Source organism: Ursus americanus, chromosome 15, assembly GCF_024610735.1.
Source record: "Ursus americanus isolate L20-20 chromosome 15, mUrsAme1.1.p, whole genome shotgun sequence".
Classification (NCBI taxonomy): Eukaryota; Metazoa; Chordata; class Mammalia; order Carnivora; family Ursidae; genus Ursus; species Ursus americanus.
Genome location: NC_142141.1, coordinates 20,700,050 through 20,724,484, shown reverse-complemented (window position 1 = coordinate 20,724,484; position 24,435 = coordinate 20,700,050). Strand labels below are relative to the sequence as shown.

General features: G+C 49.6%; 1 protein-coding gene across 3 annotated transcripts in view; it reads left to right on the top strand.

The window, feature by feature from the left end:
- Nucleotides 1–24,435, top strand: part of LARP1 (La ribonucleoprotein 1, translational regulator) — a 95,993-nt gene that overhangs the window by 36,125 nt on the left and 35,433 nt on the right. For 2 of the 3 annotated variants that reach the window (XM_087867833.1, XM_045791968.2), the window contains exon 1: nucleotides 6,595–7,468. The exons of the other annotated variant lie outside the window; for it this stretch is intronic. In XM_087867833.1, coding sequence (XP_087723959.1) covers nucleotides 7,030–7,468 — 439 coding nt within the window. In that variant the 5' untranslated portion in view covers nucleotides 6,595–7,029. Of the gene's footprint in view, nucleotides 1–6,594; nucleotides 7,469–24,435 lie in introns of those variants that run through there. 3 annotated transcript variants of the gene reach the window in all.

Here is a 24,435-nt window from a genome sequence, read left to right as displayed (position 1 = left end):
CCCCCTTTCTTTATCCCTTTCTTCCCCTACCGATCATCCTAGTTCTTATGTTCCATAGATGAGAGAAATCATATGATAGTTGTCTTTCTCTGCTTGACTTATTTCACTTAGCATTATCTCCTCCAGTGCTGTCCATGTTGTAGCAAATGTTGAGAACTCGTTCTTTCTGATAGCTGAGTAATATTCCATTGTATATATGGACCACAACTTCTTAATCCAGTCATCTGTTGAAGGGCATCTCGGCTCCTTCCACGATTTAGCTATTGTGGACATTGCTGCTATGAACATTGGGGTGCATATGGCCCTTCTCTTCACTACGTCTGTATCTTTGGGGTAAATACCCAGTAGTGCAATGGCTGGATCATAGGGTAGCTCAATTTTTAACTTTTTAAGGGACCTCCACACTGTTTTCCAGAGTGGCTGTACCAACTTGCATTCCCACCAACAATGTAGGAGGGATCCCCTTTCTCCACATCCTCTCCAACAATTGTTGTTTCTTGCCTTGTCTATTTTTGCCATTCTAACTGGCGTAAGGTGGTATCTCAGTGTGTGAACCTAACTCTTTTGACCTCAAACCCTTTACCCTTTGTTTCCTGTGCTATAGGTAAAGGACAGGCAAGTGGTCTGTGGCGAGAACACTGCTCGTGTAGGGAGTTTTGTTCCCTGGGACAGAGAACGTGTCTTGTCCTTTACTGTTTCCACTCTAATCCCTAGGTCAGGGCCCTTCTGTTCTGAGAGCTCAGTACTTGTGACTGATCACGGTCATGTTGCTAGCAAAATTGCATTCTGCCTTCGTTTTGGCTGCTAATTTCTACCTCTCTCCGTGACCTTGGATGTTTCCAGACCCTGGAATAATTGAACGTGGTTGTCTGAGTTTGTTTGACTGGTGGCACAGGGGGTTTGCATTTCAAAGTGTGCTGTGTCTCCTGTGGGGTGGTGGAGGGGTCTGGTATTGGGGGGGGGGGTGTGACCTGGGTTCTTATCCTGATTCTGTTGCCCCGGCATTCTGGAGCAATGAACTGAACTTTTGTGAGCCTCCATTCTTCAGCTGCCAACTGGGGACAATCACATCTGTCCTTCTCCATGAAAGCCCTTTGGGAAATGCAGTGTAGCACAAACAGAAGGTGGGCAGCTGTGAAGTAAGGCAAACCATAGGTGCTCAATAGATGACACAACTAACTGTGAAGGGAATTTGCCATGATGTGGAGTCAGTGCTCATAACACAGTGTTAAGGTGGGGAAACAAAAAAGAAAACTGCTGAATGTGCAATATGATCTCAATTATGTAAAATATACATAGAAAAAAGACTAGAAGAAAATACACCAACGTGTTGCCAGTGATTGCCCCTATGGGGCAATGGGCTATGGGCTTATACACGGGTTTTGCTTTGCTAGACTTAAACTATTTTCTGTTTGTTAAAGTTAGCACCTTTTATTTTCATATTTTATCACTGAAAAGTACATAATTTAGTTATGTATAATTAATATGTTTATTATATACTATATATATTAAGTACATATAAAATTTAGCAGTTGGCCCTTGACAGTGTCACTCTAGCTACCAGAACATTGATGTGATCAGGAGTGATCCTGTAGTCATTCATTCATTCATTTATTCATCCATTTTTTGGTCCAGAAAATACACTGAGGGCCTGCTGTGTGGAAAGCACCACTGGTGAGTGCAAGAAGGGACACTAAGAAGAATGGGGTGCAGTCCCTACCTTCAAGAAACCTTATAATCTAGATGGAGGTTAAAGCATACTCATAAGTAACCATAATTGAGGTCAGAAAGAAAGTAAAAAACACCATATACTTTAGGGAAATTGCCACTAGGAGTTAAGAGTGGGGAGAAATCTATTCTAGCTGTGGAAATTAAATAAGATTTCGTGAAGAAGTTGGCATTTTGTGCTGAGCCTTGAAGGACAAGTAGAACTCTGGACAAGTGGAAATGGAATGACATTACTGGCAATAATACATATAGTGAAAGGTACTGGTTACTTACCACATACTATGTGCAGGCATGGTGCTATTAAATTATACACATTATCTCCTTTAAAGATCACTAAAGCTCTACGAGATAAGTACTTTATTTAATCATCTCCAATTTACAGATGGGGAAACTGAGGCTTAGAGAGAGGTTAAAAACTTGCTCAAAGTCACCAGATGATCAAGCTGGGATTCACACTTAGGACCTTGCTCTGAACAGGAACGTCACAGTGAGAGGAATTCCATGAGTTGAGGCAGGAAAGCATGGCGCCCACAGGGTGAGACCGGGAGCTTCCCAAAGGCAGGAAACTTGTGTGTCTTGCTCACTAGTCTTAAGTCCAGGGCCTGGGCAGTACCTGGCACATCGTGGATGCTTCATAAATATTTGTCGAAGGAAAGAAACAGTGAGTGGTCCCCTGCTGCTGGAATATGGGGTGTGGTAGAGGAGGCAGGACAGGGAGGGGTGTGAGTAGGGAGATTTTAAGCAGAGGCAGGGCTCATCAAAGTCCAGGAAAGAGTCAGAGAACTGGCTCAGGCAGTGTGGTAGGCTTCCTGGCAGCGGGGAGAAGTTGGTGGGCAAGCTCATCATGAGACCATTAGAGAAGTGCAGGCATACCGGGGAGGGGAGCAGGGCCGGGGGAAGAGGGTAGTACCAAAGAGAAAGAGGCTCGGATGAGGCTGGTATGAGGTCGGTATTCACCATTCAAAATGGTCAATGTGTTAGAAGTTAAATTCTCTGTCCAACCACCTTCATTACAAACTCATTCCCCTCTTTTCTTAACCCCCTGGGGAGGCTGGGCTGCCTCTGAGCCTACTTCCTCATCTGTAAAATGGGGATAATCATACTTACACAAAAGTGTTGCTCTGGGGGTTAACCAGGTCTTAGGAGGACAATCAGTACTCCCCCATCCCACTGAACTGCTGTTTGCACTAACTTCACAAGAAGAGGTTTAGGCTAAGCCTCCTCCCACGAACTGAAATAAATTTCTTGGCATGTGCCAAAGAACCCAAGAGTTTTCAGAGTTTGGAATAACACTCCCCAGCTGGCACAGTTTGTATTGGCCAAGGCCCCTCCCTTGCTGACCCCACCCACTCCTCGTGTCTGCCTAGAGCCTCCTCCCCAGGAGCCCCTGATATCAACAGATAAGTTACACAGCCCAAGTTCTTCCAGAAACACGAGTTCCTTTGGAAAATCAACTGAAAGAGGAGTAAAACTATACACCTACGTGTATTAAAAATTTTTTCCTAATACAGATAACTGGAGGAACCTCCATACCACCTTTTACCTATGCTCCCCACAAAAGAATGAAGTTTCGTGGAAACTGTACCTTTCACATCCATAAGCCACCTAGGCAGCAGGTACTATGCTTCCCATTTTGTGGATGGAGAAATGGAAGCCCAGGAAGGCAGAGAGGCTGCACAAAGTCATTCAGTTGGAGGGAGATGGGCTGCAGCCTATCAAGCGGGTCTCCCGGCTCTCCAGGGTCCCTCAGTCCCTGGGGTGGCTTCCTCTGTCTCTCTTCAGGAAGTTTATCAGCACTGGGGGCAAACAGAGCACGTAATTAGATACAAGTAGGTATTTGGACCCACTTGACAATTTTTATTTTTTAAGTTTGATTTTCTCGCTCTGTGTCTCTGTGTTTTTAAGCACATGTGTATTGAAGCCCTGGGCTCCACTCAGGTTAGTTTAAACCTTGTCACTTACTGCCCAAAGCAAATCTTGTCTTACCTCTTTTTTAGCCTGGGGTCACATATTGCTTAATTACTTGCTCCCCCCCCCAATTGGGGTTTACCTTCTAGGGAGACAAGATTCAACATTTTTAGCATCTTTCCCAGGCCCGTGTATGCGATGGTTTCTCCATAATTACTTGTGGATTTGGCAATGGGAGGAAGAGAGGGAGGCCTTACAGTGTGGTGTGGGTAAGAACAAGGCCTGGGAAGTTACACTGCCCTAAACAGGTCACTCCGATTTTTAGCGGCTGCCTATGACCTCAGGCACTCACCTTACTGTCTTTTTAAAATATTTATTTATTTATTTTAGAGAGCGAGAGCACCAGCGGGAGGGGGAGAGGGAGAAGAGAGAATCTCAAGCAGACTCCATGCTGAGTAGGAGGACCCTGAGATCACTACCCGAGCCAAAACCAAGGGACGGATGCTTAACCGACTGTACCACCCAGGCACCCGAACCCACTTTATTTTCTTTTCTGAACTTTAGTGACCTTTTGTGATTGAAGAGTGCAGCCACAGGGCCTCGCCATGCCAGCCACACAGTAAGGACTCAATAGATATTTGTGGTAAGAATTAATACCTATCTCATTGGGTTATTGTGAGAATTAAATGAGATAATGAATGTCAAGTATTTCTCATAGAACCTAGCATATAGTAGCTACTCAATAAAAGTAGCTACTCTTAACTGGTTTTGGTCATTATTAATATTTAGAACGGAATATAGAATGCCACAGTGGGTCAGGAAGTTTAGAGACCTGAACTCAAATCCCAATTCTGTCATTTTATGTAGAAAAAGCTACTGGATTTAGGATCAAGAAATTGAGGTGTGAGACCTGGCTCTGCCCTGAACTAGCTGTGTGACCTTGGTTAAGTAACTTCACTTCAATGAACCTCAGTGTCCTCATCTGCAAAACAAGGAAATTGAGTAATTGTTAAGATTCCTTTTTCCAGCTCTAACAGCCTCAGTTTAAGATGTAGTCTTTTATTTTACTGTCTCTGGCCCCAGTTTGCCCATCTGTAAAATGGCACACTGGTGTTTAGGAGCCCCTTTCTGGGACAGAGCAGGCCCAGGCTGTGCAGATCCCAGTGCCCCTCCAGCCTCCAAACAGCAAGCTTGGAGGTGCTTGTTCAGCTCAGATGGATTGCTGGGTAGTGTGAACAGGTTACTCGTCCACAGCGTCCTGGTCCTCTCACAAGTTGCATGGGGGCACCTCTACCTTCTACCTCCAGTTTCAGGAATACAGAACAGAATGACCAACAATGACCATAATGTCCCCTATTAACAAAGTTTGGAGAGGGTCCAGTGTGAATTACCTCTTCAGGAAATACTTATTAGTAAGTATGATAAAAAATAGTGCATTTGAGTGGCAAGGTACAATAATTTGCCTTCCGATTAAGGGCATATATAATGCAATTATGAAGAATCCTGCTTTAATTCATTGAGGTTCCTGTAATCATTACCTTTCTTGGTACTTCTTTTGAAGCACTGGCCTCAGTCTCTATAATTTACACAGCACTTTGGCTAACATTGTCTCACAAAAGCTGAGAGGGTAGAAGCAAGTCAGGCATCATTTACCCCCATTTCACCACCAGGAAAGGGTACTCAGGGAAGAGTGGAATGCTGACCAAAGTGCAGAGGCTGAGTTGCAAGTTAGGGAAGAGCTGGGACTAGACATCAGATTGCTGGGCTGTCCCCAACAGTGCCTCTCCCCAGTAGTCATGGTTACAACCACCCTACAACCAACTCCCCTGGGGCAGTTGCTATTCAATAAGCCTTCTTCCATATCCAGCAGGTCGTGTGTTCTAGTTCTTGCTTTGGAGATGGTCAACATCCCAGGCTGTTGTGTCTTGAGCAGGTGGGATCACAGCCCCTCAGGGAGGCCAGGAATTCTCCAAGTGAAGTGTAGAACCAGGCTGATCAGTAATCACCCAAGGGGGTGTCTTAGATATGCAGGTTTCTAGGTCCCATCCCAGACAGACTGCTGCAGAGTTGTTAAGGGGCCGGGGCAGGGGCAAGGCCAGCGCCAGGATAAAATCTCGGATCTCTGAGTCCCAATCAGGCGTCTGTTTAAAGCCGCCCAAAGCAATTCTTTAGAAAAAACGAAATGAACTTCAAAGAAAAAACATTTCCTGCCTATAAACACTCGGTTTCGGGCGGCTTGGCCGGGTGGGGGGCTGTTGGTAATTCCGTTCCCACTTTGTAGGCACCCTTGTCCCCAAGGGTTAAGGGCCTGCTTTCGGGCCAGGCGTCGAACCCAACCCCGGGCAGTGTCCTGGCCGGGGCCCGCGGGGAGGAGCCGAGCACGGCCCGCGGAGGTGAGGGCGGCTCGCCCAAGGTCACCCAGGCGGCGCCCAGACGAGCCAGGCCCATGGGGCGACAGGGAGCCGGCAGCATCGGCGCGTCCTCGAGGTGAATGGGCACCCCTCTCCTTCACCCTGTAAATCAGGGATGACATTAAGGACTCCTTCTCCCGAATTTGGCGCACCCAACCTAAAGAGCGCGAGCAGGCCCGGTCGGCCGCGTGGCCCGTTCCATGTGCTCCACCTGCGGACGCCCTGACGCGCTGGCCCTTTAAGACACCTCCCCCTCTTCACCCACCCATCTCTCCTGCCCCCCTCACTGCCCTCCCTCCCGAATTGCATCAGGCACGTGCTCGCCCCCGTCCGGTCAGAGCACCCCTCACCCCCCAGTCCGGGAGGTGCTCCGAGGAATCAGAGGCGAGAGGCGGGGCGAGGGGCGGGGCCGCGAGGCCGTGCGCGCGCGCTCCCGCCGCCTTCGCCCGCCCGTCCCCCGCCAAGGGCCGGCCTCGGCGGGCGCGTCCCCGCTGCGCCGTCCCCTCCCCTCGCCCGCCGCGTCGCGAGGCGCGCGCCCGCCCGCCGCCTGCCGCGGATCGCGTGGTCGCCTCGGCTCGCCGCGCCTCTCCCCCGTCCGTCCATATTGCTGCAGCCCCCGAGCCGGGAAGCCCGGGCCGCCCCGGCGGCGGGGGGGAGGGAGGGACGGGACGAGAAGCCTGCCAGGCTCGGGGTGGGGGCGCCTTGCGAGGAACGGGCGGGGGGGGGGACGCGCGCCGAGGAGGCCTGGACCGCAGAGTGGGGGGCCTTCCTACCCCCCCCGCCCCGCCAGCGGGCCTCGGATCTACGGCGGCTGCATCCGACCGCGAGGGGGGCCGCGCCTAGCGTGAACCCCGACCCTTCTCCGCAGGGACTGGGGCCCAGCGCCCCTGAGGAAGGCGTCGCGGGTGCCCTGAAAGCCAAGTTCGAGGCGGGGGAGGCAGCCTCGGGCGCGCCCGGCTTCTCCGGGGGGGCGGGCGCGCAGATGGCCACTCAGGTGGAGCCGCTGCTGCCGGGGGGCGCCCCCCTCTTGCAGGCCGAAGAGCACGGGGGTCTAGTGAGGAAGAAGCCGCCGCCGCCGCCCGAGGGCAAGGGCGAACCCGGGGCGAACGACGTCGGAGGGGGGGAGCCGGACGGCGGCGCCCGGAGACCTCGGCCGCCCTGCGCCAAGCCACACAAGGAAGGCACCGGGCAGCTGGAGCGCGAGAGCCCGCGGCCGCCGCAGCCGCCGGGCGCCGAGGGCCTGGCGGTCAGCGACGGGGAGGAGGGCGGCGGCGGTGAGCCGGGCGCTGGCGGAGGAGCGGCTGGAGCCGCGGGCGCCGGGCGCCGTGACTTCGTGGAGGCCCCTCCGCCCAAGGTGAACCCGTGGACTAAGAACGCGCTGCCGCCGGTCCTGGCCACGGTGAACGGACAGTCCCCTCCAGGTGGGTCTCCCTGCTTGCTCTCCTGGGTCCGGGGACCTCTTCCGGGGACTTGGGCGTCCCCTCCCCCGCGGCCTTCAGGGCCCGGGGGTCCGCCACTGGTCGTGGTGACTCGGGATTTTTTTTTTTTTTTTTAATTGCCTTCTGGTTAATTTGGGTCGCCGTGCCCTCCCTCACACACTCGGGAAGCCGCCCCTGCCGGAGGGCCCAGCCCCCGGGAGCCCACGGCCACCGCCTGGGCCTCAGCGGTTAGTGGGCAACGGCGTGGTCCGGGCCTACCTCGCCAGGAGAGGGTGGGCGCTGGTTTCGGTGAAAAGGGCCCACCCCCCCTCCCGCGTGTTGGTGTCGAAGACGGTTTCTAGCCTAACCCCTTCTCGGGAAGCCCCTCTTCCCACCCCGCCCCACGTTCCCCGTTTTGGTAGCGTTGCGATCGTCCCCATGTTGTAAATGTTTAATGAGCATATGTCATGGGCAGCGAAGCGCCCGGTGATGAGTTCATACCGACCACACGGATTCGGGCTTTAAAAGTTAACAAGTTTTGTTCTCTGGTAGATGATATTAGGCGGTAGAATCGCCATTGGCGACGGGTTGAGGGGTCGGTTACGGGGAGAATGATGAGAAGAGGAAACCCAACGTGTCATTGAATTCGGTGGTTTCCCTTTCCGATCCTGGGCACCTTCCGCCTCGAGAGGGAGCCGGATGGCGAGTGTGCGGGGATCCAATTAGGGGTTGGCGGAAAATGTGAGGCGAGGAAGGGGGCATGCGGCGACACGAGGGGCGTGTGGCGGCGGGGGAGGGAGTGGCCGGGCTGGGCGGGCGGGTGACAGTTGGGCGCCATGCGCCGCGCCGCCGGCCCGCGGGCTGCTCGCGGCCGCTGGGCCTGTGCGTTCGGCGCCCGCCGCCGTGCTGGGGGTGGAAGGCGGGTGCGGGCCGGCGGCGCGGCGCGGCCGGGAGTGTGCGTGTGCGCGAGTGTGAGTGCGCGGCCCCCCTTCCCGGCATTCCTCCGCAGCCGGGACAACGTGGTCCCTCCCCGCGCGGGGAGCGGCATGTGACCGCCGGCCGGCGCTCCTCGCGCCCTCCCTCTCCCTGCTCGGATTTTCGGTCCTGTGGACCCGGTCCCTTGGGCGATCCCAGCGGGGCCGTGTGAGCGTGGGGGGAAGGCGGTGAAGAATATGGAGGCTCGTCTCGGTCTCTTTGCCGAGACTAGATCGGCGGTTGGGTGGGGGGCGCGCCCTGCCGCCTCCCTTTGCCGGCGTGTAGAGGCACAGCGGCTCTGTTTTGGGTCCTTTAGAAGTGGATCATTTTGCAAAACTCCTCCCCTTCTGCAGTCGCTGGTTGAGGCTGACTGGTTTAAACCATCAAAATGGGGAAAGTTGAAGAGGGAGCTTAATGCCTTCACATTCGAGGGATTAGAATCATTCGTAGTCCTAGGGAAACCAGGACAGCCAATTCTGAAAATAGCATGTTGCAATTTTTTATTTCTTTTAAGGTTGCTTCATTCGGAGGAGGGGACATTATTACTAATAATACCTCAAACCGTGTTCTCTTCCTTCTGCCCTCTCTCCCTCTTTCCCTTCCAGAACCCTCTTATGCAAAGGGCAGTGCTGAAACCTCCATTTTCTTGCATATCCCTCCTGATCCACCCACAGAGGGAGGGAAAGCAACTTTAAGACACTCTTTGGTCCTTCCCCTCCTCTTTAAACTCAAAGGGGTATAATCATCCCCACGAGAGAGCACTCCTCAGAAGTTTAAATGGGGCTACTCACCCTGGTTGCTGCTTCTTAGCTAATGGTGAACCTGCCTTGTGGGTTTTAAATCAGCCATGACATCAGGTGGTATTGGGTGCCTGAGCTAGCATTTTGTGCAAGTGCAGGGGCCCTTGATAGGGTGCGTCACTGGGGTTATTGATCGTGGGAAGAAGACAGCTTGGCTGGCATCTCGCTTTTCCCTGGAGTGGAGAAGCCAACTTGCTTTAAATGCCCAAAGCAAAATTCTGAGTGTGGTAGTTTTGCTCCGCTCTTGTTTTTCTGGAATCTTAAGGCAAGAAAGTGTCTTGTCTACTCCTTGGTTTTTGAATCTTAGGACTAGTTTTTGACAGACTAATTCTGACTTAATCCAGTAGCTTCTCTGTTTAAGCCTGTTGTTAGGGCTTGGATGCTTTTTGATGGAGAATTTTGTGATTGAATTGTCTGGTAAGGTTAGATAGTGCCCCCCCCCCTTTTAAGAGTCTACATGGACTGCTAAGGCCGTTTTTCAGCAGATTTTATTTGCAGCTTAGACAAGTTTAAATGTGACACCAATGGAGTGACAGTGTGGTCTTGGGAATTTTTGTGTTCTGTGATGCATATGTTTTTGGGAGTCTACAGAAATGAGTGCCTCATAAGCAAGCTAAAAGCTTTCCAGAGCTTGCTGCAAATGCCTATTTTTAGCCCTCCTTTTGGCTCTGATGCTAGTGTTTTAGTGCTTTAAGAGACACATGCAGTAACTAGTAATAAAAGATGTTTTTCAATATCCCCCCCCCATTCTTGTGGGGTTCTCTATTCTGGTTTAACCTTCCCCATCTTATATTTGTAGTTTTCGTTTTAAGTCAGGATTTGCATTTTGGCTTTTTGTATATCCCTCCCCTAGGATATTTCGAAGACCTTTAAATTTTTTTCCTTATTCTAGCCACAACTCTTGTGAGTATGAGAGAAGCAGGATGGGAAACGATACACAGCAAAGGTTCTGGGGTTAAAACTGCATTGGCTCAAATGCCAGCTCTACCACTTGCTGGTTGTGCCTCCTTGGGCAAGTTACTTAACCATTCTGTGTTTCAGCTTCTCCATTTGTGTAATAGGGATGAAATTATGATTTATTTGCTTTATGGGGTTGTTGTGAGCATTCACTGTGGTGATAGCCCAGTGCCTGGCATGTGGTAGTTGTTATACCATGTCTGGGAGACTGCGGGGCTTTCCAGGGCTTTTTCTGGGTCTTCCTTTTCTCCACCTGTAAGATGAAGAGGGTGGAGAATGCAGTACTTTCCTTTTCTGGTATTGTGTCAGTACTCCATGAAATATATGGGATCCATCTCCTTAAAAATGGATTTTTGCTTATCCACAGACAGGAAGGCCATATTGTGTATAATCTTAAAGGTTGCTGACCCAAGGAATTGGCTATTTTTGCTTTGGAATGTGGTATGATGAATGTTTTAAAAATAAATTTAATTTGTTTATTTGCGTTTTGTAAAAACTACCTTTGGTAGAGTGCACATGTGCTCTCAGGGCTGTGGGGAGAGACCATAACTGAACTAAGTTTGCTGTGGCTAGTGCACGTGCCGTGGGTTGAGACCTGAGAATGTATCATCACCACAAGCTTCTGCCGACCCCAGGAGGGGAATCAGTGGGTTGGTTGTGTGGGACCTCTAACTTCATGTAATGAAATGAAGCAGTGGTATAGTGTTCTTGACTTTATTTTATTTTATTTTTAAAGACTTTTTAAATTTAAATTTATTTGTCCGTGGAGGGGATGAGCACAAGCAGGGGGAGCAGCAGGATCCCGGTTGAGCAAGGAGCCCGATGCAGGACTCGATCCCAGGACCCTGGGATCATGACCTGAGCCAAAGGTGGACACTTAACCCCCTGAGCCATCCAGGCGCCCAGTGTTCTTGACTTTAAAGGGAAATCCAGGCAAGGTCTCAGACTTGAGTGTTTGTGTTCTGGGCATCACTTTTTTGTGTGTTCCTTTGAAGTGCAGCTGACTGATGGCACAAAATACAGAAGACATAAAATCCTAGCTAACCCAGGGGCAACCCCAGGGATCCTCTACCACACTGAACTGGCCCCAAATAAATCTCTGCTCTCTTTCTCTACTTTTCTTCCTGGGCTTAGGCCCTTTGCCACGCTCTTCCTAGCTGCACTAGGGTGGGGCATCTGCGCGGATCTGAGGTATCCGTTTTCACTATAGCATCAGAGCTACATCAGACCCTGACCTTTTCCTTCCCCATCATGAGAAGTGGACTGTGGAAGCAACAGCTCTGCCTCGGAATCCTACAGTCTGCAATTTTGAGTCCCAGCTTTGCTTGTTTTGCTGCTACTGGTGCCTTTTTTTTTTTTTTCTTCCTATTGAGGTATAATTGACTATTAGTTTCAGATTGGCAACGTAATGTTTCAGTATTTGTATATATTGAGTTTTGCTTCTAACTTGCTGTGCAATCTTGAGTGAATTACTCAGCCTCTCTGAGCCACCATTTTCTCATCTTCAAAATGAGAATAATGATAGTTATTATTTCTAAAGGTTGTGAGAATTAAAGAAGATAATGTTCATAAAGCCCTTAGCATAGAGTGAGGCACAGACTGTCTAATAACTGCTACCTATCCAATAATTGCTATTTTAAAATTATTAGGCGTGTTCATTCCACTTCTCATTCTGTTGGTGACCATCATTGTGGATACCAGCAACCCCCATGCTTCCTCTGCCTCTGTTTTTTCATCTGAAAATGAGGGACTCAGATAAGGTCTGAACATCTTCAAAGTATTTTTAGTATCGAAAAAAAGTTTTTAAGTACCCCCCCACACACACACACAAAAGAAAGAAACGAAAACAGAGCTTTTTATATGTGTTTGTTTCTGTTTGCCAAGTTCTCTTGTGTCTTGAGGAACCTAGGCAGATTGCTTGGGGTGCATAGCAGATACTGTGGAGCAAGCAGAATTATGTGCCTTGCAATGCTGAGATAGAAAGTACACAGCACTGCCTGTGAAAATTTCCCCATGCCAAACAAGAATTGAACCCAATCCTAATAGAGCCCTAGATCTGTGGACATCGAGGAACAAGTTGATGAACCTTGAGGTAGCAGTCCTGTAGTTTCTGAATGTGAGAATTTATCAATAAATGATAAGTTATCAATAAATGGCATTTTTTAAAGAAGAGTTGAGACATCAATCAAATGCTTTGTGTGGATCCTGATTCGAACCAGTTTCAAGAAGACATTTTGGTGACAACTGAGGAAATCCGATCCCTTTAGATTATTCTTAAAGGAGTTACTTGTCAGGAGTGATGAGCTCCACAACTGTTTATATAGTACACCCTCAGCTAAGAACTGCTAGCTTATAGCCTCTCTAAATGAGGCTTTAAAGCTGTTTTCCTGCAGTTCAAATTACTTTTGCCCCTTCTAAAGAAAGCACACAATTAGGACCCTCTGAAAGGGAGGTGGGGGAGGCTGACTGCCCCCTCAGCTCCAGGGTGGGGTGTTTCAGTTTTATACTTCCCAGGGAAGTGAGTGCCTGCTAGGAAGGGAGAGGTATGCCCATTCAGGCTGGGGGATAGGGGGTGGTCTCTGCAGTCTGAAACCCTGAACCTCCTGAGGGCTGGAGTGTCTTGGCTGACCCACTCCCTGTCTGCAGTGGGACCTAGGCTAGAGTAAGCATTTTAGAGCTGTTACTCAGCACTCAGTTCCCTCCCAGAGGGAGGTGGGCAGAGAGAGGAGGAGGAGCGGGCCTGAAACCACAAAAACCTCTTTAAAATGGAGAGCTTGGCAGATGGGAGTGCCCCTGTTTGCAGAATCCAAGACAAGCTCACAAAGGGGGTAATTAGGGTGCTGGGGCCTCGAGCGGGCTCACAAACATCCCTGGCTGGTCCAGAGTTACCTGGTGGAGTGGTCAGGAGAGAGGATGGCCTTACCTTGCTGGGGCTTCATGAAAGGAACTAAGTTTTGATGCCTGGCTAATGAAAGCATAGGAAACAGCGGGGTGAGGGAGCCAGAGGGATAGGTAGTGACAGGATTTAAATCAGAACATGGGCAGAGTACCTCTGTCTGCTCTCACTTGGTGACTTAGCTTGCCTAACCTCTGTTTTTCTTAGCCACAGAATGGGACCAATCCCTGTGCTGAGGTTGTTTTGAGGATCAAATTAATTTGAGTATGGGGTAGCCCCATTCATTAGTTAAAATGTCCCACACAAGTGTAAGTGGTTTATGTTCCAGAAGATGCATTCCAAAGCCAGATATATGTAGTTTCAATTACCCCTTCTGGGGGGTTATTCATGACTTTCCTACGTGAGGATGGATAATCAGGAGTTAGCTTAATTTTCAAGTAGCGCTATTTGCAGAAGTTACCAGGGCCATTTGGCCAGCTTCTTGTGACAGAAAGCCTAGGGTGCCTCCCTGAGGGATTTTCTGAGAATCACAGGGACGTTCTTGACTTGACATCTTTCTTTCGGCTGCACCTTTGGACTGGCAAAGCCGTAGGTGTGGGATATGAGGATGTAGGCCTTTATTGATGAATTTTGTAAAGCCAGCCATATAAATCTGTCATGTGTAGTGAGGGGCTTCCCCATCTCAGTAGGTGGTGCTATTAGTAAACCCAGCTGACCCCCTCCATCAGAGGCCTTGTTTAGAGGGCACTTTGTTTTTTGGTGTATTGTTGTTTTAAGATTTTATTTATTTGAGAGAGAGCAAGAGTGAGAGAGTACAAGCGGTGGTGGGGGGGTGAGCAGCAGAGGGAGAGGGAGAAACAGCCTCCTCTCTGAACAGGGAGCCCAGTGCAGGGCTCGATCTCAGGACCCTGGGATCACAGCCTGAGCCGAAGGCAGACACTTGTAATAATAATCCTCCATACTTGTGATAACCACCTTAGCCTCCAGACATGCATTCCAGTAACTCGAGGTAACCTTTTCTCTTTTCTGCTTTAAAATGAAGTTGCAAGCTTGTCAGAGGAGCTGAAGTCCCACTGTGGCCAGGAGCCATCTGGATAAATGGTCCACTTGGGCTCTGTATGGTTTTCGCTCTCCTTTTCACAGACACCAGCTTATTTAAGTTCCCGGTGATCCCAAGATAAGGAATAGCGATACCATAGTTACCACTTACTGGATACTTGATGTGTTCTAGCCCACGTAATCTGCTAAGCAGGTGGTCTTTTTACCCTGTGAGTGAGACGCAGAAATTAGTAAGCAACTACCCTTGTAATTGCTTGGAGTAAGAGTCTTGGGTCATCCTTGTCATCTCACGTAGGATTTACTAGTACATCCTTTTGGCTCCTAAAAAAGTCTGTCCGAAGCTAATGACGTTTCACCACCTCCTCTTTTGCCAGCCTAATCCATACACCATTGCTTCTCCCCTAGATTGCTGAAGCAGCCTCCTACCTGCTCTCCTGTCACTTTCCCCTCAAGATCCTCTCATGGCTTCTCATCGTGGAATAAAATCCCAAGTCCTTAGAGTATTCTCTCTCATCTACCCTTGATGTGGCTCCCCACACCACCCATTCCCCCCCAAGCTCTAACCTTCTCTTTTCACCACTTCTCCCATCCAACAACGTTGGTCTTTGGTTTTCCTAGAGATGTTGTGTACTGTCTGCTTCAGGGCTTCAGTTCTGGAATGCTCTTTCCCCAGATAGCCACGTGGCTCACACTGTCGCTTTGTTCAGTTTCCTGTTGAGATAATTAGTGAATGAACGGATAAATCTCATACTTTGACAGCATCACACAGCACATTTTGAGTTTGGCATAGAAAATACCACGGTGAATAACAAAGATCTGTGTTGGGAAGGAGCACGTGCGCTCACAGTCCAGTATGGAAGGTGCTGTGTAAGAAAGGGATGGGATTCTCTGGGAGTGGAGCAGGGGTACCCCCTCAAATCTAGGTCAGAGAATTCTTTCTGGAGGAAGCAGGGGCTAAATCACGTGAAATGGGAAGGATGGGTAGTAGTTATTTGGGAAAAAAAAGCCTGGAAAGAGAGCTCATGCTTGGAGCAAAGGCCCTGGGGTTCAGGGAATTGAGTAAATTCCCTGTGGCTGTAGTGTAGATGACTTAGATAAACTGTGATTTTAACTGGAGGCAGAGAGAAGCCATTACAGATTTTAAATGAGAGAGTGGCGTGGTCAGATTTTTTCTTTTGAAAGATTATTCTGGCCACATGAGAATCTCTTAAGAGTAGATGGTTTGGGGTTTCCTGTCTGATCTTTGGGGCAAAGTTCCCAGATTACAAAAGGGAGCAGATTTCCAAGTCATTCCTGAAGTGTTGGGCAATTATCAGCTGTCATCCTTTAGGCATAGGGAGCGGCTCCAGTTTATGGGATTTCTCTGACCTTTCAGAAGGCCACATTAGCTGGAATGCGTCTCAGTTGCCGGAGAAGCGCAATTTCTGATGGACTGACTGAAGCTGAGCTCATGCTTGAGCTTAGAGCCACCAGCCTGCTTCGCCTTGCTGCAGCAGCATCGGCACGAAGAAGCAGCAGCCCTGGAAGTGGTAGCAGGGGACAGGCCTGCAGGTGGGCTGGCGTGGCAACTCCCGCCTCCACCAGGGGAGGCAACCCTGTGGCAGGACTTCCTAGGCTCACTTAGGCCGCCGGCCATCAGCCACTCTGTAGCTTGGTTCTGTAGGCTTTTCCACAGATAGCCGCGTGCACAAGGTTTCCTTCCATCAGAGCCACCTCCCCTCAGCTTAATTCAGCTGGTTTTACACTTGTGCTGGGAGTAGTGGGTCTGCATTTGCCCATGGATAGAAGGCTGTAGTAAGTCCCTGAGAATGTGCTGCTGTAATCAGGCTCACCCAGCCCAAGGCCCAGCTGTCAACTCTGCCCACTGCTGTGCTCTCTTTCCTTTCTTCTTTTTTTAAAGATTTATTTATTTATTTTAGAGAGTCTGAAGCACACTCCACGCTGAGTGCGGAGCTGCTGTGGGATTCGATCCCACGACCCCGAGATCATGACCTGAGCCAAAACCAAAAGTGAACGCTCAGCCAACTGTGCCACTCAGGCGCCTCTCCCTTCTTTTTCAGAGGTAGGAGTATTTAGAGCTGGAAGGGACCCCAGAGGTCACTGAATCTAAACCCCTTGTTTACAGGTTACGTACTTCAGGCCTAGAAAGGAAATAGGAGTTGCTCAGGATCACAGTTAAAGAAAGGCTGAGACTTGAACCCAGTCCTCTTGGCTCCCACTCCAGTTCTGTTTTCACTCCACCTCTGGAGGAAGAAGTAGAATGGGGTGGTTGAACAGGGACTTTGGAGTTAGTCGATCATAGTTGCAGTTAGCGCCGGCCCCTTAGCAACTGAGTGCCCTTGGACAGGTTGGTAAGGTCTAGGCTTCTGTGAATGGAGCTCTGTCTAGAGTACTCACGCGTTGGAGTCCCTGTTGAAAATGAGGTAGATGAACATGAGAGCTCAGCCAGAGCCTGGCAGACAATAAGAAGTGATAGTTCTGAGAGTGTTAAGGACGTGGTTTTGACCCATGTCTTCATTCGCTAACAGAGGTCAGGTGCCAAAGCCAGCCTTTCTCTGTCTTCCTGGATCCTTTGCCCCTTGATCCCTTCTGTTTGGTCCTGAGCATAGACAGGAAGGCAGCCCATGCCTCTTCTTAGAGCCAGCTTTGCAGACCTGTCCTGGCTGTCAGACAACTGTAGAGTAGATGGGGACTTAAGGAGTCACTGGGGGTATAATCCTGCAGTGAGAAGCCCGTGCTGTGGTGTTTAGGAGTCCCCTAGTAGTAGAATTTCAGTGAGAAATGGACTCAGGTGCTTTGAAGTGAAACCCTCTTACTCCATCTTGGATGCCTTTCTCCAGCTTTGGGTTTGTTTGGCGGAGCAGAGGTCTCTGCTTTTCCTGTTCTGTGTATATGTATTAACAGCAGCACGAGAGAGACATACCAATTACATGCATAGAATAACGTGGCTTAGGTTTTCCCCCAAGTGGAACTGAATGTAGGGGTAGAGTTTGGATGTGGTGAGAGCAAGGTTCTTGGGTGTGGGAAGCCGGATGCTGCCGCTAGGGAGTGTGGGAGGGAGGCAGGAAATCAGGAACACAGAGGAGGCAGCTCACTGGAATGCTTGCACCTTTCTATGAGGCAATGGTTGAAGGAACTAGGATTATTTTGCCCCCCAAAAATCAAAGCTTGGGGTGGGTGGAAATGCTGGCTGTTCTGAAATAGAGCATTTGAATAGACCTGCTTCCTGTGTCCCTATGGGTAAGGCTTTGGTGGCAGATGGGAGGTAGAAGGTCAAGAAGTAACTTTCAACAGTGTCCCCAAACGGATTCAGCTGTTCATGAGGTGTACTGAGTTTCTTGATACGGTGATAATACTTAAACGGGTTGGATGGTGATTTGCTCCAGGGGCTTGCAGCTGCAAATTTGCAAAAGTACTTGCCCAGATTTGTTCATTCAGAAATTTTTGAGTACTTGTAGGTGCCAGTCCCTGAAATTCAGGGGTAGACAGTTTAGGGGCTGTCATGATGGGACTTACGATCTGAAAGGCAGGAGTCACAAACTGGCATCCCTCATCTTACATCCTCAGGCCCATTCCAGCCGACTGACAGGCTTTTTGGTTTTTGTTTTGTTTTTAAGATTTATTCATCTATTTTAGAGAGAGAGCACGCGTGAGAGTGGGAGGAAGAGCAGTGGGACAGGGACAAGCTGACTCCACACTGAGCACAAAGCCTGACATGGGGCCCAACATCATGACCTGAGCCAGAATCAAGAGTCAGATGCCTAACCAACTGAACCACCCAAGTGTGCCCCCCCCCTTTTTAAAGATTTAACTTACTGACAGGTTTTGATTGGCCTTGAATTTAAAAACAATTTAAAGTAATCACCTATATTTTAAAATCAAGAAAATTTATCTGGAAACCTAGAAATTTGCAACTTCTCTTTATAGGGCAGGCTCAATATGCAAAACAAAAATCAAAACAAAAACCACACACCAAACAAACAAAACCCGTTGACTTTTATACTTTGAATGGATGAATAGCATGGTATGTGAATGATATCATGTTACAGAAAAAAATGAGAAGAGCTGGCCACAGTGAACCTCTGTTCCTTTATGAGTGCTGTCCAGTGGCAGTACCTACCCCACTTTAGACTAGGACACCAGCATGCGTCCCGTGGACCCAGACTTTATATGTTTGATCGTACAAAGCAGAGAGGCTAGCAGTCTGTCCAGCCTGCAAGCTGAGGAGTATCCTTACGGGAGGAGTTTGAGAGAGGAGGGGAGGGAGGACTTGAAGGCCTATGGCAGGAATTGGGAGTCCCTAGAGGGGACTCCTTACCAGTGGGGAGACCAGACACCCCTGGGCATTGTGGCCTAAGGCCCCAGAACCGTGATAGAAAGCTATCTGAGAGCTAAGGGGTGGGAAAACTGGCTTATGTCAGGTCCCATTGAGCCTTTGCTCCCCTCTGCCATCTGTGAAATGGGTATGGTATCTTTGATCTCAGTCTCTAAGGCCCCTTCCAGCTCAAACACTGTAGGTGTGAGAGTGGCTGAGGCAGGTGTTACTAGTTCTCAGATGAAAAGGGAAAAGATCCTGACTAGGTCCTGTGTCATTGGAGCACTGAATTCTCTCGGGGGAAAGAGGCACTGGAGAGAAGCTTCCCCAAGGCAGGCCTGTTCCTCACACCGTTGTTGGTGTGAGCCCTGTAGTAGGGGTAGGATAGAGAACTCTGGGCAGGTAACTGGAGACCAGCCTCTAGTCCCAGCTGTTTGGCTCACTTGCTAAGACACTTTGGGCAGTCCAGTTTGGACTTCCTTTTCCTCTTCTGTAAATGAAAATGGTTTAAGCCAGATCTTTCAAGGTCCTTTCCTGCTAGGGTTAAGTTTGAAATATCAAATTGGTGATGAATACTACACTGTGTTGAGAAAGGTTTCATCTAAAGGGGATTGCTTGCCCCCACCCGACTGGACCGGCTTTAGTGTTACACCTGAGAGCTTGGCCAAGGCTTTGGAATTCTTCTACCTAGGCATGAGACATTCTGCCATAGGCTCTGGAAGATGCTAGGCTAAGATGAGCTGCCACAGAAGGTTATGAGTACCTGCTGCAGTGTATAAACAGCGGTGGCCGGTCTCTTGACAGAAAAGTCATTGAGAAGATTCTGCCATCCTGTATCTGGTTACACTGGGTTGTTGCTGAGACCACCCCCCCTGCTTCTTTCCCTGAGATTGAGAACCTATGTTTTGTGGAGGCCAGGGTCAAATACCAACCAGCTCAGTGGAAGGGAAGCTGGCCTATCTCAAAAGACAGTATTCAGAGTTCTCAGGCTAATCAAGAGAAGCACCAGGGCTTGAGCCTAACTTTGTGAAAGGAACTAACTTGGCTACCAGCAAAGTGAAAATCATTCATTTAACTCATTTGAGTAAACCTACTGAGTATTAGACCATGGGAATTCTGATGGGAACAAGACAGGGGGGGCGGGGTGTGTGCTGCCCTCAAAGTTTACATTGTAGTGGGAAGACACAGTAAACCAGTAGTTCTTGCTGTCTACTGCTGCCTAACCAATCACCCCAAACTTAGTAACATAAAAAACAACCATTGGTTCACTGATTAGTGTGTGGGCCAGGATTAGGACAGGGCTCAGCCAGGGGATTCTTCGCTCTCTGGCAGTGATGGAGGTAGTTGGTGTCCTGGTCTGGAGCGCCCACCAAATTTCACTCGCATTTTTGGTACCTTGGCAGGAATGGCCGGAAGTCTGAGGGCAGCTGGAACTCGAGTGCCCTCAGTGCCCTGTCCAGCCTGGTGGTTTCAGAGTAGTAGGACTTACTGTGCAGTGGCTTGGTGCTCCCAGACAGAGCTTTTTAAGAGACAGGAAGTAGATGGTGTCCGTATTCTTAGGTCTGCGCCTGAGCACTAGCACATGGCTGTTACCATGGTGTGATGATAGAGGTCCCAGATCCTGCTGAGAATGAAGGGGAGGGGTCATGGGCCCTGCTTTTCAAGGGGAGGAGTGTCGATTTGCAGCTGACTTTAATATTACATGGCTGCCGCTGATATGTAAGTGCTGTGAAAGGAAACAGAGTAAGGTGGTGTGCTGGAGAAGTGGGGGTGTGTGGCTGGGGACAGCTTCAAATACTGTGTCAGGGCAGCCTTCTAAGGATGAGCCAAGATGAGATTGATAAGGAGCATGGTGGTGAGCAGTCTTGCCTGGAGGAACAGCAAGTGCTAGGTGGTGATGAGTTCAGAGTTCTGCAAGGAACAGACCAAGAGGCCTGTGTGGATGATAGGTGAAGGGCCCAAAACTCAGAAGCGAGAAGCCTTGGGAGGCCAGCTTAGGGAGTTTGGATTCTGTTCTGAAAGCATTGAGAGAGGTAGCGTGATAGGATTTCTGCTTGAGGGTTACTTTGTCCTGTGCAGAATGGACTGGCGTGGGAGGCAGGGAGACCCCTTGGAGACTTCTACAAGAGTCTGGGGAAGAGATGGAAAGGAGTGGATGATGGCATGGTGAGTGGGCCCAATTTTTTTACCTTACTGTTTTCCTTTGAGACTAGGCCACTTAAAGAGGAAGTTTTCTGATTGCTGTTTCTTACTTCCTCCTGTCTGTCCAGATGCCAAATTATTGTTGTATGGTGCCCATTAATAAGAAGAGGATGGCCTGAGGCAGGCAGGTGTTTTACCCAGGTTCTGGGTCCCTTGGCCCCAGGGCCAGAGAGTATTGGTGTTTCCCTGCTAGGCAGCTTCCCTTGGCCTGTCACAGGCTCCATGCCCCAAGGTGGACATGGGAGTGAGAGTGTGGGTAAAATAGCATGGGGGCACCAGCAGGAGCTGGGACTGGGATGGTGGGGCCTGGGGGATGGGGGATGGGCCTCACGTGGGCTCTCAGTGCCACAGTTTTCTGTTCTGACTTCTTGTTAGAAACTGCAGTGGCTTTTTAATTTCAGGTAAGAGCTTCAGGGTGGGGTCAGAGCAAACTGAAATCTGTGGATCCAAGTTCTGTTTTCAGCCCTGCTCTCTTGATTCTCCCAGCTGGATCTTCATTTCTCACAACTTGTAAGAAGGGGTTGGGTGAGTGCTTATGAATGCATTACTCATCTATCACTAATGTGCCCTTATCATGTCCCTGGGCTTAGCCAGGTGTCCTAGAATCGGCCTCATGGGTTGCTTGCCTTGAGGACAGGTGTCCCCGGAGGCCAGGCCAGACTGCCCCAGACCCTCCACTTCTGACAGGATTATCAAACTTCTGAGCCACCACACCATCTCATTCATTATCTAGGTTCATTTTCACAAAAACCCTGTGGGATCTGGCTACAGTACGAGTCCTCATTTTATTGAATGAGAAAACAGAAGAGTTCAGAGAGGTTCTTAAGTGTAAGCAGCATTTAGTAAGTAGCTGGGCTTGCACTGCAGCTCCTGGCGCACCGACTCCGGAGTTCCCGCAGTACTTACCATCTTGCAGTACTTACCATCTAGTTTCGCATTCTTCCAGACCACGAAGTGTACACACCCGACCTGGAAAGCTTTCTGAGAGGGAGAGGACCCACACAGGTCTTCAGACAGCAGGAGTCTCTACAGGAGCCTGGTGCCCCAGCCTGGACTTCCCGGTTCTGCCCCCTGGCCACCTTATTGGCGGGAACCAGGCCCTGGAACTTCTGACCTTGCAGAGGAGCCCTGGCGCTCTTCCCCAGAGATGTTCCTCTTCAGCTCTGTCAGGCCCCGTGCAGCCTGCTGGAAAGAGTGGTGCTGACCTTGTGGTTTCTCAGGCGTGGCCTCCGGGCCAGTTGTGGCAGGGAGGTGGCTCTCTGCAGGCATTGGGAGGCTCTCTGGCTCTTCCCAAAGGGGACAGGAAACACTGTTAGGTGTTGGGCATTTTAACTTCTTTCAAAGGGGAGATCTTTTCAATTTATTTAAGCAATACAAATTCATTGTAGAAAAATGTCCACCAACCACCATAAACACTACTAAGCAACCACATCCTTTTAGACTAGTGTTGCCTAATAGAAATACAACACAAGCTATGTGTATAATTTTAAATTTTTTAGTTGCCATAGTTTTAAAAAAGTAAAGATAGGTGAAATCAAGTGAAATGATATAACCCAAGATAATCAAGAGATTATCATTTCAACATATAATCAACATAAAAATTATTAGTGAAATATTTTATATTCTTTGTACTAAGTCTTTGATATTTGGTGTGTCTTCTACACTTAAAATATGTCTCGATTTGGACTGCGCACATTACAAGTGCTCAGCACCCACATGTGGCTAGTGACTGTTGCATTGGACAGTACATTTCTATAGTTTTTTTGACTGAATGTATACGCATGCTTTTTTAAAAAATGGGACCATAATATCTCATGACCTGTGGCCCCCTCCCTTCCCCCACACTTAGAAACATAGGTTTTCAAGGGCACTTACCTGCTTGTAATCCTGAGAGCAGCCCTTGGTAATGAAGGTAGCATTTTCCTGATGAGAAGGGTTAAGGAGCTGGCCAGTGTTCCATCACTGCAGACAGACAGACAGACACACACACACACACACCAGCTCTGCTGCCTCTGAAGCCACCCCTCCTTCACTGCCCCCTGCAGGCACCTGGAGTTGACCCGATCCCACTGAGCCCAGTCCAGAATTCACATGGACCACGTGCACATGCCCACACACACCATGCACTTTGCTGAGGAAAGCAAGCCCTCATAGGGGAAGCTACTGACCACGGCTGCCTTACACGGGTGCAAGGTTTAAAACACAAGTACACTGATGGCCAGGTTAGTGCTCTTTCCAGCACACTCACCTGCCCTCCAAGAGCTTACTGCTTGGGTTTGCAACTAGCCAGAGTACAAAAAGAAAACCAGCATGGGGGGGGCGGGGGCTTTCACTTGAGTTTGTTTTGGGGTTCCCGCAAGCCCATGGTACATGCCCTGTGAAGAAGAGATGACCTAGGGCAGAGTGGGTGCAGAAAGGGACATGGTTTGACCTGGAGGAGGTTCAGACTTAGAAATCTCTAGAGAACTTTTTGTCAAGCAACCCTTCCCCCACTAGAGCTATTGCAGGGATGTGTGTGCTGCACACCAGGCCGCTTCTGTGGCAAGCACCTCATTCCGTAGCAGCTCTGAGATTTGTAGGAGCCTGGTTTCAGTATCCCCCCCACACACACACAGTTGTGCTTCAGTTTTTCAGACTGTAAGATGGAGCTCCCTTTTAAGTGTATCACATGCTGCTCGCCAGCCCCTGCCCCTTCGTAGGACAGCTGGGGATGAGCAGCAGACCTTGGGTTAGCCCTCCGGTGGTGCGGACTGGAGTATGATGATTGAGGTTTTGAAGACTGGATAGATCCCGGGAAGCCGGCCCTCTCCCCCATTACTGTGGCGCCCAGGAGCCCTGAGCCAGGGCTCCACAGGCTGGGAGTGGCCTACTCCAGGGGATGAGAAGGTGGCTTGGTTTGCACTCTTTTGGGAGCTCTGTTGCCCTGAGGTAGGGCAGGTCCAGGGTGGCACCTGCCAAAGCTGAGGATTGTAAGCCATCATCCATTGGTTTATCCTAGGGTCTAGTCTCATTCATCAAGTCCTTGGATTGTAAGGGTTGGTAAGATTTTAGAAGACTTCACAAAACATTTCTTTATTCATGTCTCACAAGTGCCCTTGAGGTGGGTGGTAGTTGGCCCCCTCTTAAGGAGAAATTCCTTCTCCATAGGCTTATGGTGGTTAAGGGACCCATCCAGGGTCAGAGTTAAAAACTGGTAAAGCCAGTCTGGGTTTTTTTCCCCTTTAAATCACAACTAATAAGGAAAAGATAAGCATCAGTCTTCCTATTAAGTAAGATATCACAAGGGAGGCACTTAGCACAGTGATAGTTCATACTAGGGGCTCAATAGTAGCTCCAGAAACATTTTTTTGAAAGATACTTGACTCCATCCATCTTTCCAGGAGCTGTGAGCACAGCAGTTTGTCCACTGAGCTGGAAGCCCTCTTGCCAGGCACAGGGAAGGAACACGAGGGCAGCAGCAGCCTGGGAATGCTAGACTGCTGGCTAGGAGTGGAGAGGCTGCTCAAGTTCCCCATTGGCTGCTGCTGGGCTTGGAGTTGCTCTGGAATGTTCCCTGCCATTCTAGGCCTTTTCTGTTTCACTCCCTGATTTGCATCATCACTGCCACTTCTCCTCTGAGGTGGCAGCTCCTTGGAGATCCTAGAGGAAGGCCAGAGTCCAAAGGGGCTTTGGAAGCCATCTGGTTACTTCTCATTTTATAGAACACTGAGGCCGTCTCTTGGCCAGAGTCTCCCACATGGCACTAAGGGAATCGTGATGCCTGTGC